Consider the following 15,123-nt stretch of genomic DNA (forward strand, 5'->3'; position numbering starts at 1 on the left):
GACATCAGTTGGGCACTACAGGATTCAGTGAAAAGTGTATGCCCATCTAAAGGCTACACATGAACCTCCGTAACTCACAGAATGAAAGAGAAGTGGCAGTTCAATAGGACTTACAGCCCTCAGAAATGTGGGCCAAACATGTGCTTTCACATACAGCAGTGTAATCTTTCACCTGCACTGCCAAGGAAACCAAAACCAACCAAACCAAACAAGAAAAACTAGAGAAACTAAAAACAGGCAGTTTGAAAACATCTGCAAGACATGCAGGACAGAAGACATCTCTAACATTCCTTCAGCACTCCTTAGCTGAATAGCTCTTAGTGTGTCACTAATTATCACTGAAAACACAGCTTACAGCTGACAGAAGGCCCCCCCTGTGTCCTTCACTGAGTATGACATACCTCACATTCCAAGCAGTGGTGAAGTCAGGGTTCAACAGCAGCAGTGTACACGTGACATCTATCAGCTCTAGAATGATTGAACAAGAGGCACAAGGATTAGTAACGATGTACACACAACAGCATTCCTTTATTATTTAAAATAATGGAATTCTGTCTTGCTAACAACTCACATCTAAGAAGTCTGAAGCGGGAAATTTCTGACCTTTACCTGTAGTGCTATAACTGAACATATGGTATGCCCTCAAAAAGGGAGAGCCACAGCATAGAATCCTTAAGTATTTAGTGATTTAAATTGCAGATGCACTGTGTATATCATAAATAGATAATTCTTCAAAGAAAATCCAAAAATTTTTAAGAAAGTACCATTAAAAATATACCCTGCTACTTCAGTCCAACTCTGAGCTGCAGACAGCCACCATATACTACACTGTTAGAAAAAAATACACGTATTAGTAAAAAAAAAAAAAAAAGTAGTTAGGAAAATAAAACACCACAACCATAAATTAAGGTCACAAAATAACTCCACTAGCTGCGCAGAAAATACTTTAAATACATTCTGAAGTGACAGCCTTGCTTCAGACTGACATTTTAAGATTAATTCACTAAAAGAACAAACAGAACATTTGCCTGCATCCACGCATTTAGGTACTGCAGACTACAGAGATAAGTGCTACATTTACTTCTTAACAATGTCATAAAACCAGGACTGAGGTATATGGTTGCTGAGAATGGAAGAGTAACACTGTAGCCTAGTCTTTCCTTTTCCCTTTACACCCCACTGCACCATTCAAGCATTTTGAGTTCCACCAGGGTGACAGTGGGGATTCATGAGGCAACTCAAACTTGAGATGCTAAGGACTGTCATTGCATTGGCTCCCTTAACCTCATGTCTCAGGAGACACAACATATCAGTTAATCTGCCCTGCAGCCACAATCCTTAAATATACCTGATAGTTTTGCAACTGAGCGAGAAGAAACTTGCTTCGAAACTGAGTAGGACTATCCAGGCTTTTACTGCCAAAAAATTTGGGCTACATTCTCTCCTAATCACACTGCATTTAACATACCAGATTGCACCCCAGGTGGTTTCCAGCAAATAAACAGTACTTTATAAATTAAAGTAAAAAAGGAAAAGGGTTATCTCATGGAACTAGACCTCTGGTAACTGTAGTTAATAAGCCTATAAAATTAAAATTTAAGTTACTGATGAAATGCAACAACAATAGAGCATATTAATTTGAAATGCAAAGGAACATGGCTTCATGTATCTTGTAACCAAGACTTAGAGAAGTTAGTATTTGAATGGGTCAGAAAACATAACACCCTTGTATATTACTGCAAGACTGCTTGTTCATTTATGTTCAACAAAGGAATTTTGTGTTTCTCATGATATTCCTGCTGGAGAGGAACATGTTATGACATTATATAACACAGTGGGGGAAGAAAATAATTCTTCAGTGTACTCTGTCAATTTTGCAGTAAGCCGTTATGTTGATGTTTTAGAAATCACCTCAAGGAACTAACTTTTCTGCCTAATTTCATGAGTTCTAGTCAAGATTTATTTTTTTTTACTTTTAATGAAATATTTCCTTTTAAACCCATCTTTGTTGCTAGGGCATGAATATGTCTCACATCTGTGAAGCTGCTTCCTAATTTGCTGCGTGCATGTACAAAGTTTTTTCTTTGACTTAATCACCAAATGAGCAAAGTAGTTCAACAGGTATTTTAATTTTAGAGAGGCGAATTGCCCAGTTGAAATATCCAGCATTACTCACGTAAGTAAAATTAAACACTTAGTAAGTGCTTTGCTAGCTACTGTTTCAATTTCACATTCAAAAACTTCATTGTCAGCATTTAATAAGAGTTTTACAAAGATCAAAAGTTAAAATTGTGAGCTACTATTGTTTTATCTTGATTTCCATTTTGCCTTCTCAAAATACTAGCAGTTATTCTGCATTTTTAGAATATCTCAATTTTACCTATTATGAATATACATAATTAAATGTGTCGATTAATCCACTGTAATTAGCTTCTGTCATGACCAACATACACTAATTGCCTTAAAAAATGTAGCAGGCCAAGATCTAACAGTAACTCTTCTAAGATAAATCTTCTGTACGTCAAATTCACAGTAGCCACCACTTGGCAACTGACAGTTTCCTCAAGGGGAAAAAAAAGGAAGTCAGGAATTACTAGCTTTGCTGCTAACATAAAGCATGTCTACACATCTTCATGAGTGCACCCTCAGCAAGTTTACCGATGACACCAAGCTGTGTGGTTTGGTTGATACACTAGAGGGAAGGAATACCATCCAGAGGGACCTTGACATGCTTGTGAGGTGGGCTGGTGCCAACCTCATGAAGTTTAACCATGCCAAGTGCAAGGTCCTACATGTGGGTCGGAGCAATCCCAGGCACAGCTATAGGCTGGGCAGAGAAGAGATTCAGAGCAGCCCTGCGAAGAAGGACTTGGCGGTGCTGGTCGAGGAGAAAATGAACATGAGCCAGCTTCAGTGTGCACTTGCAGCCCAGAAAGCCAACCGTATCCTGGGCTGCATCAAGAGAAGCGTGACCAGCAGGTCGAAGGAGGTGATCCTGCCCCTCTACTCTGCTCTTGTGAGACCTCACCTCGAGTACTGTGTGCAGTTCTGGTGTCCTCAACATAAAAAGGACATGGGACTGTTGGAACAAGTCCAGAGGAGGGCCATGAGGACGATCAGGGGACTGGAGCACCTCCCATATGAAGATCGGCTGAGAAAGTTGGGACTGTTCAGCCTGGAGAAGAGAAGGCTGCACGAAGACCTCATAGCAGCCTTCCAATATCTGAATGGGGCATATAGGGATGCTGGGGATGGACTCTTCATTAGGGACTGTAGTGGTAGGACAAGGGGTAATAGGTTAAAACTTAAACAGGGGAAGTTTAGATTGGATATAAGGAGGAAATTCTTTCCTGTTAGGGTGCTGAGGCACTGGAATAGGTTGCCCAAGGAGGTTGTGAATGCTCCATCTTTGACAGTGTTCAAGGACAGGTTGGACAAGGCCTTGGGTGATATGGTTTAGAGCGAGGTGTCCCTGCCCATGGCAGGGCGTTGGAACTTGACGATCTTAAGGTCCTTTCCAACCCTAACTATTCTATGATTCTGTGATTCAATTAACTGCATTTTTACCCCATTCAGCCAACCCACTCTCCAACTGGTGATTATCTACAAAAGCAATCAACAACAAAAACCCATCACACCACAAAAAAATCCCTCCCCCCCCCAAAAGAGTTGAATACTAGCTTCTCCCCTAGTCAAAAGAGTCATATATCTTTTAAGCTTGTTTTAAGTTAATCAAGACTGCCAGAAAATGGCTGGCTTAATATAATTTTTAAAACATATTATGAAGAGTTCAGCACACCAAATGTAGGTGGACTGACACTTCCTATGGTGAACTTTATTTATTTCACTTTGTCAAGAGGTCACTGGGCTGCATCTAAAGGCTCCAATGCTCAACCATGGTTAAGTATCAATGTAGCACAACTGTGCAATGGAGATATCTGCAAGACTTCTTTTGTTACAGGAGGGAAAGTTTTTTACTACGGGAGGGAAAGATAAATGAAACTTTGCAGTGCAGGATAAGAAGAAAATGAGACACAGCAAAACACAGCAACAAAGAACACAATTAGAGGAGGTTCTGAATTAAGTAATAAAGAAATTCTGAACTTTTGAGTGCTGGATTTTCTAAATACAATAATGGTTTTAGTAATTGCTAGGTACTGCTGTCTGTATATGCTATAGTTGACAAGACAGTTAAGAAAAAGCTTATTACAGCCTAGTTCAGTCTTTTGAATACTTTTTAGACCGTTTTCATAGTCTATATGACTCTATTTATAACAACATAGCTTGTTTATCCTACTAAATAATGATTTGCACTTAACATGACTACTCTGGTACGTCAAAGGTCTGGAATAGCACCAAATAGAGCCCAATTTAAACAGAAGCTTGTCTACCATTATTGTGTTTTCCTGTTACAGAGGTTCACTGTATCCTGAACATTACCAAAGGAAAGCAGCAGACAAAATGAAAATCTCAAAGCAATACCCAGTTCTTTCATGTTGAGGCTCTTTGATGCTTTGTGCAACAAGTAACAGATGAAGATCTCATCAAGTGTGGATTCCGAACCAAAGATGTCAAATAACACAATTCTAGTAAACTTTCAGCCAATTTTCAATAGAAAGTCTTATGACAGATCTGGCACACAGTAATAGTAGCTGCAGCTAGTTCCCTCAGTGTTAGTAACAAAAAAATTACATCTTTTATTTACAATTTAAAAGTGTTTTCTGCTGGATACATTTTAAACAAACTATAGCATTACAGGTGCTCACAAGGTATATGTCCTCTTAGACATGAAATTCTCCCCGGTGGCAAAAGGGCAAACATGACAGTATGTCTTCAGGTTTTTTATATGGGTTTGGAGTTTCTTTTTTCTTTTCTTTTTTTTTTTTCTTTAAATATGGCTGTATCCAGATTTCAAGATGTGCTTTTCAGAAGACTTGTAAAAGTGGAAACATACGGACTTATGGGAAGTAGGAATATTCTGGGAGTATGCACAATACTTTGCTTAAAAAGAGAAATTTGTGGCAATTTCAGAAAACCATCTTGTGATAATACAAGCAATATGTATGCATAAATTAAAATATTGGAGAAAGAATAAAAGCATTTTGCAAAATTAGGATTTCTAAACTGGAACAATAATGAGAAGTAGTCATGACTCTAGATTCCAAGCATCCAAAAGAAACCATAACTAAATTAAACATCTGTCACAGTAAGCTATTAATGACTGACTACAAAGCACTTCCTTCTTCCAGGACCTTGCCAGAAAATATCAGACACAGCATCTGAACACTGGCACTTGAATCAGCACCATTTTTTCTCTCCGTTCTATTTAAAATGGCTTACAATAATCCAAACAACACAAAGGAGGTAACGAAAGACTACATTTGCAATCACAGTTTATTACAAGTATCAACTGAATATGCAATTGAGTTTTGCAGCAGTAATACACAAATCTATTCCTTCACTACATTCAGAAGAAAGCTACTGCCCTGCCAAATTCTAAGCACGCACTTTTGTCTACAAAAAGGAATTTGGAGGAAAATCTTTGAGGATATGTCAAATGTATAGAAACTGTAACATCTCTTGATAGTATATGCCTACTTGAGCCTCATTAGACACAATTCTGTAAGTCTATCTGGGAAAGACTTCCATCTTCATTCCCTTCACCACTGCAGTTCAGTTTCTGCTAAAATTTCCTTTCAATTGTGACACTCAATTACAGTAAAACATACTAAACTCTGTAAGCTGTACCTTGCTTTACAAACATGTTATTAATATGGAGGTGCTGTGGATCACCTCTTCACATTTTAAACTGACTTTATAACCCTAGAAGCAAAGGAGAATGCAGCTTTCTTCTCAAAAGAAAACCAAAAAAGTCTCAACAAACAGGCTGCAATCTAAACTTCATGCTACTCCGGTATTTACTGACATAGTTTTATGATCTGTATTTTGAGAGGAAGGGGTTTTGCAAGGTTTCATCTGGGAAGGAAGCAGAGATATCCTTCATGCAGTCATTACACCATATCATTCAAGCAGAACAGGCATCTACCACAGTATCACTGCAAGAAAGCATATGAATCAGTGTGGATAGAGGAGGGTGCCATCACATTAGCCACCCAGCTGCCCCTTAGCTAACAACTATCAGCAGTATCCAGCCTCCCAGACTGAAACTCTAGTGGATGTTATACTAAAGATCTGAACTTGTGAGTAGTCACAAAGTTTTCTTCAATGGAAAAGATATCCCTGTTTCTAGGACAGAAAAATGCCACAGCAGGTAAAAGATACCAGAAAGAAGCTTCAGAAAAAACATGCATAAACACCAAAAGTAAGACTCTAAGATAAGCCTAGAATAAGAGCACTCTTTATGGTGACTATTTAGAAGATACCTGAAACCGTGAACAAAAAAATTTGTTTCTTAAACTAAAGTTTAAGAATTAAATTACCCCTTTTTATTCTTACTCTGAATAAGACACTTTGTAAGCAGTTAAATATCTCTCACATCACACCCGTTTATAATTCTTTAACAAAGACAACACACATTGAAGTATTTTTCATGCAAGTAAATTAAAGTAAAATCCAAACCAAGTTAAAAAAAAAAAAAGGAAAATCACCTTTACAGTTATCAAGCTGTATGGACTAATGATTTCTGGCACCCCTATATCTGAAAGACACTGCACTTGTTTCTTTCTTTAGATCCACACATCACCACAGTTTTCCTTCCAACTCAGGAAAGCAGGACAAAATTTCTTCTGTAATGATTAACATATTTTCCCCAAATCAGTCACCAAAATCAGTCATCTCTTTCTCGCCCTTCCAGTTTGGGCAAGAGAGAAAGAATTTACATTTTTCAACTAAGCAGCCCTACAACTTATCTTGTCAAGATGCACAATCCAAAGCCTGCCCTCCCTGCCACTAACACTCAGTTCTTTCAGAACAGGTTAAACTGGCTTTAAGGGACAGTGTAGTGTCAAAAAAGGTAAATTGTCACGATGAGGGACCAAGTGCACCTCAGTAAGTTTGCAGACAACACCAAGATGGCTGGGAGTGTTGATCTGCTGGAGGGTAGGAAGGCTTTGCAGAGGGATCTGGACAAACTGACTGATGGGCTGTGGACAATTTTATGAGGTTCAACAATTGTACTTGGGTCCTGCACTTGAGCCACAAGAACCCCATGCAACGCTAAATGGGGAAGAATGGCTGGAAAGTTGCTCAGTGGAAAAGGACCTGGGAGTGCCGACTGACAGCTGAACGTGAGCCAGCTTGTGCCCAGGCAGCCAAGAAGGCCAATGGCATCCTGGCCTGTATCGGAAATAGTGCAGCCAGCAGGGCCAGGGCAGTGATCATCCCCCTGTACTCAGCACTGGTGAGGCTGCACCTTGAATCCTGTGTTCAGTTTAGGGCCCCTCACTACAAGAGAGATACTGAGTGGCTCGAGCAGGTCCAGAAAAGGGTAACAAAGCTGGTGAAGGGCCAAGAGCACAAGTTTTATGAGGCTGAGGAAACTGAGGGTGTTCAGTCTGCAGAAAAGGAGGCTCAGAGGAGACCTTATTGCTATTTACAACTACCTGAAAAGAGGTTATAGCAAAGTGGATGTTGAGTAACACACAATAGGGCAAGAAGAAATGCCCTCAAGTTGCACCAGGAGAGGCTTAGACTGAATATTAGGAAAAATGTCTTCACCAAAAGGTTGTCAGGCAATGAAACAGGCTGCTCAGGCAAGCAGCTGAGTGACCATCCCTAAAGATATTTTAAAAGATGTAGATGTGGCACTTAGACATGTTTTAATGGCAGACCTGGCAGTGTTTTCCGGTTAGACTCTATGATCTTAAGAGTCTTTTCCAACCTAAATTATTCTGTGATAAATAAAAAACATGCACCAAGAATCACATTAGATGCAATTCTCCTTCTGGGTAACTTACCATCTTTGTTCAGCCATTGTTTTCTTTGTCTGTAGAGGAGAAGTTTATTGTGGACATATGGCAAAAGAAACTTGACACACCAACTCTCCACACCAAGCTTGTTTTCTACCAGGACAATAGGGCTCCGGTTATATCTGGCTTCAGGACAGGGTATCAATCCAATTTCGTCTCTTAAAATAAAATCAGAAAGAAATATAATTAAACTTATTTCCAGTAGATGCCAATTATTTTCCTCAATAGAGCAGACTGGCAATGCTTCCCATCAAGTTCCCATCCATCTTTTCCCCTGTTTTTACCAAAAATCAGTAGTCATTATCCTCAATTCACCTTCTTGGTTCTTGCTGAAGAGCAGGTATGAAAAAATGAATTTTCAGAAAGCCATTCTTTGCAAAACTCATGCAGTGTGTTAACTTGGCAAATAAATTATTCAAACATGCTTTAAGGCATGAATAAAGATTTAAGTTGAGCAAAAAACATAGATGTATTTTACCTCTGTGAAATTTATTCAGACTCAATATAAAAGCCAGTTGTGATTTTGAGTATTACAAAAATTTTGTATTAGTTTCAAAGTGCTGTAGCAACTAAAAATCAGAAGTATTTTAAGACTTTCTGAAGAATCTGAAATTAATAGTCATTATTAGATGACCCATAATGAATTCAAAATCCTTTAGAAGTTCTCTAGGAAAACTTCTTTTGGTGATTCTGGATCTTCTTACCTTATGATAATCGAAAAGTTTTATTCCACTTTCCCAATGAACCTAAATGAAGAAGGTCCCCTTTTTTGTATGTTTAGATTATCACCTAAGCAATTTAATTCAGCTGAATTAACACAAGTACTCCTACCTTTGTGATGTAGATGTAGGAACTGCTACTGCAAGGGAAATAAAAACACGTAAACCATACAGGCTGCTGACTGAGCCAAAGCTACCCATGTATGTCCTTCAGCAGTGTGACTAGGCACTCAGAAACCAAAGTTTGCACGAAAGAAAGTTACACAGACAGAAACGTGCATGTTTCCACATGTACCGTTTTTCCTTCTCCTAAGCAAGACAGTCTGCTGTACAAATTACTGAATTTTGTTACTGGAGAATGTGAGTGTACTGATTTAGTTCTCTATCCTCAGTGGATTATTAATAACATAATAAAAAGTGATGTGATTGTTTAAGAATATGTTTGCTTATTCAGAAAGAAGACTTAATCCTCCATACATCATGACATACGTCGCAAGACAAAAAGAGCACAAGTAACTCAGGGTAAGATATTTGCAAATCACCTGGCTTTGTCTCCAAACATAACCCCAGGTCCTTTACCCATCTCTGATAATCTGAAAACAGACAGAGGAAAACCAGCATTTTTCTACCTCACCAATTGCAAGCAATGGTATTAAAGAAAGATGCTCCTTTCTGTAGCTGCACTCAACACAAGCCCTTCAGGAAGCTAGTCAGATTAGACAAAAAATGACATTCCCACCTGCTTCTTTAAACATGGCACCTTATTGCATGAAGTCTGTACTTCCTGCAGACTCCCTTTTATTATGAATGTTAAACCTCATCCTTAGCCAAACATTGCCTGACCTTGCATACAGGGTCATACAGGTCCCCACTTGCAATGAAGATGCTCTCACTCACAGCTTTGCTAATTAACTCCATTAATTACTGCAAAATTTACTAGCTGTTGCTTACAAACAATACCCAAAATGTAAACAGCAAGGAGAGAAAAAAACAAACCCATGCATCCATACCATGCAAGTTTCACAACAGTGCTTTAAACATGCCAAAATGACAGACAGGTAGGGTTTGCATAGAGCTGACAAGTCTGCCTGAAACTTCCCAACTCCAGAACTCAGCTAGCTGAAATTGCCAAGGGACTGGATCAGTACATAACAACATTCACCAATATAGTGCGATACAAAAAATTGTTTATCTGCTAACAACTCAGTTTTCGCTAAGATGCAAACCAGGACTTCTCAGTTGGTAGAAATATTGTCTCCAACCTGTCTCCACACCCTGACATTGCTTTTGATGATCCATCTGGTTCAGAAGTCTCATGTTGCATTCAGTTCCTGAGAACCAACAGAATTCCTGATGTTAAGTACCAGGAGGGCAGAATTATGTAAGATGAGATGCCTATCTCACCGCCAAAAAAATTCAAACACCATCTATTTTTGCTCCTGAAGTAACAAGACAGGTCTGTCAGCCCAGGAGACACTGAGTATTTCTGCAGCCTCTGCTCCATCTTGTTATCCAAAGAAAGCTTCTGCAGCAGGACTCACATGGAGGCAGCACTGAAATGTAAAATTAAGTGACTGAATTACCGTCCGTCTTGCACAAATTGCCACTGGCCGTTTGGCAAAGACATGCTTGTTCATATGACAGGACTACCTCAACTCATTGCAGAATGATGTCACATTTAGGTCAAGTGACAGGTGCATGCTGCTCACAATATTGAAGGAGACACCAGTTGAGGGCTACTGTTTGTCAGGATTTTGTACCGTCAGAAGCACCATCTACTATGAAAGGATGATTCAGTTTCTCTCTCTAAACTTCTAGGTTTTCTGATAGTCTCTTGAATTTTAGGAGTTATTTTGTGCTTGGCTATTTATTTTCCTCAAAGCAAGCACCACAGTCACATTCCAAAACCTTCATGAGTTATCTCCATATTTACTGGATACCACACTAGTTCACATTCCTAAAATACACCATGAAAGCAGCCAAAACTTAGTGGAAGATTTTAGCTGGGTTGTCATGAAGTACACAGCCATTACAGAGCTTCCTCAACTTGTGCTGAGAACAGAGATGCTGTGCAAGAAGAGACCCAGGAGACCATGGAGATGCACAACCCAGACAGGGTCCATAGTGCAAACCTCAGCCACTACAGAACAGTACTGACAAGCTGTTGCAGGACCTGCTTCAAGAGCCCTAGTCTGTTATCTCAGCCATTCAATGGCCCTCCCCAAAATAAACCCTAGCCAACCTACTTTAAACTCATAAAACAATGATGATACAAAAAGTTCCCCGTTTCACAGAACCACAGTATCTCAGTACTGCCAGGGAAGGAGGCATTTCTTCTGACAGGAGGGTGACAGGTCTTCAGCTTTAGGCTTCCCATGTGAAGGGACCTTTTCTGTTTTTTATTCTGGAAGATCATCTTTAAAATAAGCCAAACTCTCCCTACAGGGTTAGACAGAGGATATTAAATAATGGCTGGGAGATCTGTATCTGGTGGATATGAAGCAACTGCAATTCTACTGACAATAAAGATTGGACCTAAGTAGTTGAATATTTCTGCAATTACAAAAAGCTTTTAATACTACAAGACAATCTGGAGCATGGAGACTTGGAAAGGTGTATATTTTTACATTAAAGTAAGTCTCATGAAATGACTACATGGCTAAAGAATTTACAGTGTTTATACATTTATAGAATGCACAGCAGGGAAGAGAGGGCCTAAACTGAAGACCTGATTTTTTTTTCCCTTACTGTGCAGTGCATCATATACATGATTCTCTTTTAGAATTTCAACTAATAAATTAATTTGCACATTATGATTAGTCATTATCTTAGTGATATAACCAAAATGTTTAATAAATAACAGTAATATATTGTATGGAAATCTGAAGTACTTCTATGCACTATTTACTTCTAAAGAAGCTCTAGATGTGCCACTTTCATATCTAGGGGCTCCCTTTTGTTTGCTCTCAGATTAATCTCCACTTGATTGGACTTCTGCTGCAATAACAAAATTCTGCACTGATGATCCTTCTCATTAAGTATTGCAAGAAAATTATCTTTGTTATTGGTTTATTTGCAAGTACCAATGCTGCACAAAAGTATTAATGCAACAAAAGGAACACTGGCAACACAGATTTCATTCTTGGGTACAGAAAAGACTTAAGCAAGTATGTCTCTTTCTGGATCCCCTGAAATTTGCAATCACGCCAGTAGAAACCTTGATTCAGTTTCAAATCTAACAAAATGAAGTGTGGTATTTTTACTACACTAAGAATGAGATAAATTGAGACAGAAAAAATAATCTAAGCTACAGTGACATGAATGATTCTTGAAAAGCCATAAATATTATCCTCAGATTCTGTACACAAGTACCTGGGCTACCATCTAAGACTTCATATTTGAAATTATGTTTACCAAATTGGTGTACTTTTCTGACAAGTGAGCTTTCTTCTGTTTGAGTTCACACTGTAAAGAACAGCAAAGGTAAAAAAGAAAGATACATTGATCTGCTCACTGCTGGTGATCTGTTCAGTTCCAGCAGGATAGCTGATGTATACGACTTTATCAGGAACTATGCTTGAAAGACTGGGTAAAAATATCTTCCAGCCTTAGAAAATTGAGAACTAGCATGGTGACACAGTTAACTGGCTGAAGAAAATGGAGCTATCTGAGAGAAAAGGCAAAAAGAATTTTGTGTTGTATATGTAGTTACAAGTAAGCTCATCTTAAAAAGACAGACATTCTTACCACAAATTTAATTTAAAGGGGAAAAAAAAAAAGATTTTTTTTTTTAAAAAGAGAAGAAAAAAGTGAAGAATCAACAATTCAATATTCTACTTAGTCTAAAACTGTATTTTTACATTCTTTTTACTGTGGACCAGAGACAATGCCCCTTTAAGACCTACTAATCTATGAACCTTCCAGAACAAAACACTCATTACAACAAATACAAAGGGGGCAAGCAAACAAACAGTCAAAGAGAAGTGACAACAAATGTTTGAAGAGAAATGAGTAGGGGATAAAAAATGAGATGCAAACAGAAACATTATGCATGTCAGCTTCATTATTTTCAGTAGGACCTGGTGGATACCATGTAGAAGAACTCAAACCTAGATCTGTAACACAAACAGGCTACTCTATTCAAGAGGGTAACATCTGTCAGGGGCTGCAGCTAGTTACAACTGTCTTGTCCACCAGCAGGAAGACAAGATGTCTCCGATATACTGGAGAGTATCTGGACAGCATGGCTGCAAGTCAGTGCTCTAGAGGCAGAAAGGCATCGTACCAAGGGTCAGCAGCTTACACTGGCTGTGCATGGCCCCTCTACAAGTACTGCAGTTCAGAAATCTAGCAGACAGCAAACTAGCACCAGTTTGTGGCTCCTCACTAGAAGCATGGCACAGTGCGTTCATTCCGGGCAATAAATCTCATAACCTACTTTCACCTCTGAGATGGCACCTCTGAAAGAAAACGGCAACAGCGGCATATTCCTCAAAACAAAGTTTTTTGAAGTTTGCTACCAACGAACAACAATCTGACAAAGGAATAGAAACTAAGACTCAGAACATTCATTCACAAATACTGGCTGTTTACAGCCTCACAACCTAAAAATGAAGCTTCATGGCAAAACTCAGGGGTTTGGTGTTTTTTTTTTTCACACAGCATCCATATGCTGTTCTTTAAAACCTGGCCACCCACCCAAGTTGTTTACTACATTTATAGAGACATTCATGAGCGGATTCATGAGGGGATTCATTCTAACCCTCTCTTTTAAGCAATGGGATAAATTAAGTGCCTGCAAAATTTTCCTGCATAGTTGGTTAGAGTACCGTTTTCTGGAACAGACTAATAGGCCACCACCTTGGAGACTGCAGCCTTAGTGACTGACACAAATACACTGTACTGATGTTATGAAGTTGTTATCCACTAAGTGCTACCTCATTTGCCATGACCAATATGGAGTTTGCATAAACAGACATAATGATGTTTCCCTAAACAGTTTCTGTCTTAAAACAGCAAAGGATGGGGAAGGAAACAGAAATACAGGAGGTACCTAAATCAGGTTGTCAGAGCTGGTCAGTGGAACTGAAAATGAAACACTGATCATCTGACCCCCAGATAGTTAGAAAACCCTGCCTCTCACAAGACAGCAATAACTGTAGTTTGTATCTACACAGTCATTCTTGTCTCCTACCACACAACGAAAAGTACTGGCACCTCCATTAACAGACTGATTTGAACGTGGCATGCACCAAATCATGCTGTTTGCACAAGGGTGCAATTCAGCAGGCTTCAATCCTGAAGATGTACTTCCACCACCATTAACGCTGTGCCTCAGACATAGGCAGACCCTGCTGCCTTCAGCAGAGCTTTGGCAGGCCTGACCCATTCGCAGGAAAGGTCAATCTCATCTCGACTATGCTGTGAGGTTAACACCGCCAAACTTCGAATTCGAGTACGGTTCATTTAAGAACTTATATTTAAAAAGATATTCATCGCTTCCAGACTTTAGAGCCCCCGCTGGTTTCCACAGCTCAGTACTATGCACCGATGAGCCCGATGTTGCCGCCAGGACGACGAACCGCCGCAAGGCTCGCCACCGGCCGGGGTGCTGCTGCAGCCTGAGCCTCTCGGGCCACACGCCCGCCGCGAGCACCCAGGCTGAAGCAGGTGCACGGCGGTACCCGTAAGACGAGGCAGCAGGACAGCACAGGAGACACCGTCGGGGGACCACCGACCTGCCCCGGCGAACCGCAGGTGACGTGGAAACCGCCCGGCACAGACCCTCCGCTCGCTGCCTGTCACTCCGTGGGGCGGTGCCGGGAAGAGAAACCCGACTGGTCCCCGAGGCACCTCTCGGCGTGACCTTGGGCCCGGCCGCCGGCCCCGACACGCACCCCTACGCGGCGGAGGCGAGGGAGAGGGACCCCCGGCGGCCGAGGAGCCCGCCCGGTGCCGGCACGGCAGCCACCCGCGCCACTCACATGTGGGGGTTTCGCTGGAAGGCGTTGCGAATGTCCTTCACCACCCGCTGCACGAGCACCGCCACCTCCTCCGGCGACTCGGCCATCTTCCACCGCCGCAGCCGGCACCGCCGCGCCGGGCGGGCAGAACACTTCCGGGTCAGCGCCCCGCGGGGGGACGCGGGTAACGCGCAGCGACGGGGCGGGGCGGGCCCGCGCTCCCGCGTCAGTCCCGCCGCAGGGGGCGGGGCGGTCTCACTGCCTCCCGCAGGCAGGGGTGCCACAGTGTGTGCCCAGAGGAAAGGAGCTGTAATAGCATGCGGTAGGCTCAAACTGCCGTCTTCGCAGTATTGAAGAATTGGTCTGCTCTGTTGCGTTTGTTGAGACCATAAATTATGCTTTAATTCTCGTTTGGGCTGCAACTCAGTAAATCTGTTTGTATAAATAAGAAGACAAGAAGCCTGCAGAGTCATATGGCACTGTGATAGGTATCTAAAAAGATTGTAGTCTTTC

The 15,123-nt window shown here is 40.8% G+C and overlaps 1 protein-coding gene across 3 annotated transcripts in view; it reads right to left on the minus strand.

Moving 5' to 3' along the window:
• PTAR1 (protein prenyltransferase alpha subunit repeat containing 1) overlaps window positions 1–14,784 on the minus strand; it is a 30,372-nt gene extending 15,588 nt beyond the window's left edge. For 2 of the 3 annotated variants that reach the window (XM_061364277.1, XM_061364275.1), the window contains exons 1-3: window positions 14,632–14,784; window positions 7,917–8,086; window positions 402–468 (exon numbers count right to left, since the gene is read on the minus strand). In XM_061364277.1, coding sequence (XP_061220261.1) covers window positions 402–468; window positions 7,917–8,086; window positions 14,632–14,717 — 323 coding nt within the window. In that variant the 5' untranslated portion in view covers window positions 14,718–14,784. Of the gene's footprint in view, window positions 1–401; window positions 469–7,916; window positions 8,087–9,189; window positions 9,571–14,631 lie in introns of those variants that run through there. The other variant, XM_061364278.1, reaches the window with a different exon arrangement.
• Between the last annotated feature and the right edge of the window lie 339 nt (window positions 14,785–15,123).

This window comes from Neopsephotus bourkii, unplaced genomic scaffold (genome assembly GCF_033783945.1).
Source record: "Neopsephotus bourkii isolate Nb327-2 ecotype Australia unplaced genomic scaffold, CSIRO-AGI_Nbou_v1 NB_1197, whole genome shotgun sequence".
Classification (NCBI taxonomy): Eukaryota; Metazoa; Chordata; class Aves; order Psittaciformes; family Psittacidae; genus Neopsephotus; species Neopsephotus bourkii.